Source organism: Solanum stenotomum, unplaced genomic scaffold (assembly GCF_019186545.1).
Source record: "Solanum stenotomum isolate F172 unplaced genomic scaffold, ASM1918654v1 scaffold16320, whole genome shotgun sequence".
NCBI lineage: Eukaryota > Viridiplantae > Streptophyta > Magnoliopsida > Solanales > Solanaceae > Solanum > Solanum stenotomum.
This window is the reverse complement of record NW_026023996.1, coordinates 247,817-251,724: the sequence shown is the minus strand read 5'-3', so window position 1 is coordinate 251,724 and position 3,908 is coordinate 247,817. Positions and strand designations below refer to the sequence as shown.

The 3,908-nt window shown below is 38.5% G+C and overlaps 1 protein-coding gene across 1 annotated transcript; it reads left to right on the top strand.

The window, feature by feature from the left end:
- The first annotated feature begins 258 nt into the window (after positions 1–258).
- Positions 259–2,863, top strand: LOC125850322 (transmembrane 9 superfamily member 11). Its single transcript, XM_049530171.1, has one exon. The coding sequence runs from the start codon at positions 584–586 to the stop codon at positions 2,555–2,557; it is 1,974 nt and encodes a 657-aa protein (XP_049386128.1). The 5' UTR covers positions 259–583; the 3' UTR covers positions 2,558–2,863.
- Positions 2,864–3,908: the final 1,045 nt, after the last annotated feature.

Genomic DNA, 3,908 nt, shown 5'->3' with positions numbered 1-3,908 from the left:
AAATAAACTCATCATAAAATTAGTTTTCACTTATCCCTCTTATCAAACGGGCAATATAAGTCATAAAAGCGAAAGTTTTATCGAAAACGATTATTCTACTTCTTAATAGAGCATACATCCCACACTTTGTGAGATTACACCAGATACGTTACGAGTTGTTTTAGGGACATATAAGTCATTTTATTAAGGGCCTACATGCTAAGCCAAGATCTCCCACCGACGAAGTAAAGGAATTAATATATGTATATAAATTCCATAGTCATGGAGTCTGTACATTTCCACCACTTCCATTAAATCTTCCTCACAGCTCAAATGTTACTCTCACAGCTCCTTTCTTCTCCAATTTAGTGCATATTGTTCCATCAGAGGTGAGCAAGATCTGTTCTTTTTAACAACCCTTCAATTTCCCCTCTTTATATGCTTCACTGTTCTTGTTTCAATATTAATCAGATCTGGTTTAAGTTTGATGTTATAGATAGATCTTGATATATATTGAATACCCATTTGAAAAAGTACTGATCTTTGCATTATAAATACACCCTTTTGATAATTCATTTAGATCTGAGCAAAAAAAGGGGTAAAAATGGTGTCTTTTGATAAATTCAAGATTTGGGTTTTGTGTATCTGTTTGGTTTCTGAATTGGGTTATGGGTTTTATCTGCCTGGAAGTTATCCTCACAAATATGGGGTTGGTGACTACTTGAATGTTAAGGTCAATTCATTGACTTCAATTGACACTGAATTGCCTTATAGTTATTATAGTTTGCCTTTCTGTAAGCCTGAAGAGGGTGTGAAGGATAGTGCAGAAAATCTAGGTGAGCTTCTTATGGGTGATAGGATTGAGAATTCGCCTTATAGGTTTAAGATGTATACTAATGAGACTGAGGTTTTCTTGTGTCAAACTAAGCCTTTGTCTGCTGATGAATTTAAGCTTTTAAAAGAGAGGATTGATGAGATGTATCAGGTGAATTTGATTCTTGATAATTTGCCTGCTATTCGATATACCAAGAAGGAGAATTACTTCTTGCGTTGGACGGGGTATCCGGTTGGGATCAAGGTTCAAGATGCATATTATGTGTTTAACCATTTGAAGTTTACTGTTCTTGTTCATAAATTTGAGGAGACCAATGTGGCTCGTGTGATGGGTACCGGGGATGGATCAGAGGTGATTTCGACTGTTGGAAATGAAGGATCTGATGCACCTGGATATATGGTTGTTGGATTTGAGGTTGTACCTTGTAGTTTCCAGCATACGCCTGATTCGTTAAAGAATCTTAAAATGTACAATAAGCTTCCATCTCCAATCAAGTGTGACCCGACATCTGTGTCCATGGCTATTAAAGAAAATGAGCCTGTGAGTTTTACTTATGAGGTGAACTTTGTGGAGAGTGACATCAAGTGGCCATCGAGATGGGATGCTTATTTGAAGATGGAAGGTGCAAAGGTGCACTGGTTCTCGATACTCAATTCCCTTATGGTGATCACTTTCTTGGCTGGTATTGTGCTTGTGATCTTTTTGAGAACAATCCGCCGTGATCTGGCAAGGTATGATGAACTAGACAAAGAAGCTCAGGCTCAGATGAATGAGGAGTTATCTGGGTGGAAACTTGTTGTTGGTGATGTTTTCCGAGCCCCTAGTAACCCTGGCCTTCTCTGCGCAATGGTTGGGGATGGAGTTCAAATCTTGGGGATGGCTGTAGTGACTATTATGTTTGCTGCCCTTGGATTCATGTCCCCAGCATCTCGTGGAACATTGATTACAGGTATGCTATTCTTTTACATGATTCTTGGTGTTGCAGCTGGCTATGTTTCTGTTCGTCTTTGGAGGACAATCTTCTGTGGTGATCACAAGGGATGGGTTGGAGTCGCGTGGAAGGCTGCTTGTTTCTTCCCTGGACTTTCTTTCCTAATTCTTACTGTATTGAACTTCTTGTTATGGGGTAGTCACAGCACAGGGGCCATTCCCTTTTCTTTGTTTGTCGTGCTCATTTTACTTTGGTTCTGTATCTCCGTCCCCCTAACCCTGATCGGTGGCTACCTTGGGGCAAAGGCACCTCACATCGAATATCCAGTCCGAACCAACCAGATCCCACGCGAAATTCCAGCACAGAAATATCCATCTTGGCTTTTGGTTCTCGGGGCAGGCACCCTTCCTTTTGGCACTCTGTTCATTGAGCTCTTTTTTATCATGTCAAGTCTCTGGATGGGTCGTGTGTACTACGTCTTCGGATTCCTCCTCATCGTTATGATCCTCCTTGTTGTCGTTTGTGCTGAGGTGTCTCTTGTTCTAACTTACATGCATCTATGTGTGGAGGACTGGAAATGGTGGTGGAAGTCATTCTTTGCTTCCGGTTCAGTCGCAATTTACATTTTCCTATACTCCATCAACTATCTAATATTCGACCTCAAGAGCTTAAGCGGCCCTGTTTCCGCCACCCTTTACCTCGGATACTCCCTCTTCATGGTCTTGGCTATTATGTTTGCAACAGGCACCGTCGGGTTCCTTTCGTCCTTCTGGTTTGTACATTATTTGTTCTCTTCAGTGAAGTTCGATTGAAGAAATATCTTGGTCTTGAAGAGCTGCAAGTAAACAAATCAACCATTGAAGAAGCAGTGGGTGGATATCGAAAAACATTCTATTTTACTTTTAATGTCATTTTGTAGGGTATTTCGAAGAGAAAAACAATAAACTCCTAAAGTTTTGTTAAATTCTTTATAGAAGTCATTGCATCTACTGAAGTAAAGTTTCATCAGTTGGTAGGATGAACATCATATTGTTATCATTTCTCTAGTTTCTATTAATAGTGATGAATCTGTTATCTTTGAAAGGGCTTTCTCATAATATTAGTGATTCTTGTACCTATGTCTAATTTTGTTATTTGTTTGGTTCACCCCCTTAGTGTTGCATTTTGTGATATTCTGCTTCAGTCTGTGTTTTGCGGATAGCTGAGAGACACGATTCCAAGTTATGTTTAATTTTGTTATATGTTCGATTATGTGGGAGAGGTATGGGGCTACACTCCTCTACTCATCTTCTCCTTATTGAATATTATTCGTGAACTATCTTGTTCTTCATTTCTTATCATTGTTGTTGCTGCTGCTTCATTTGCTTTTTGTATCATGCTATTCGATGTTGCTATCTCCCTTTTATCATGCTTTGATTCTTTCCTTTGAGATGAAACGACGACCTCTATCAAGAAGATAGGGTCAATGTCTGCGTACATTCTACCCATCGTGGGATTCCACTAGGCATGTTTTTTTCTGTGATTCACTCCTGCTGAACTGCATTTTGTGACCATCGGGATGGTTTGTACCTGATCCGATGCTATATCTCTGTTCAATATTGTAATTAGTTTGATTCATCCCTTGTGTTGCACTCTGTGATCTAAATATTCGTGACCTGATCCGAAGTTATATCTGTGTTTCCTATGTTTCATTTTGTGATTTCTTTCGATTCAGTCTATGGTTTTTTTTCGATTCATTGTGAGTTGTATCTATGGGTTTGTGAATTATTGCTAGAAAACCAACTATTTACAGGTGGAGATATTAACAGATCAAGGGATTAAGTATAAACCTCTTGCTAATTTTCTTACAGCAATGTGCTCTCTCCTTTAATTATGCCCTTTACACAACGTGCGTAAATTAGGATTAGTTCGCATTATAATAGTGAATATTATGATTTGGATTAATCAGTCTAGTGAATATTTAATTTGGAATGGTTAAAAAGCAAAACAAAAAAGATATTGTACCTACTCCCTACTTCTCTTTTAGATGAAAGAACTTATTTTGATGGATAAATACACTTATTTTACCCAAAAATATGTAGCTTTAGTAATGCCCCTCGGAACAAACTCACGCCATTAATAAGGTCGTAACAAACGTCCATGAATTTTTTTGGCAAAATAGTA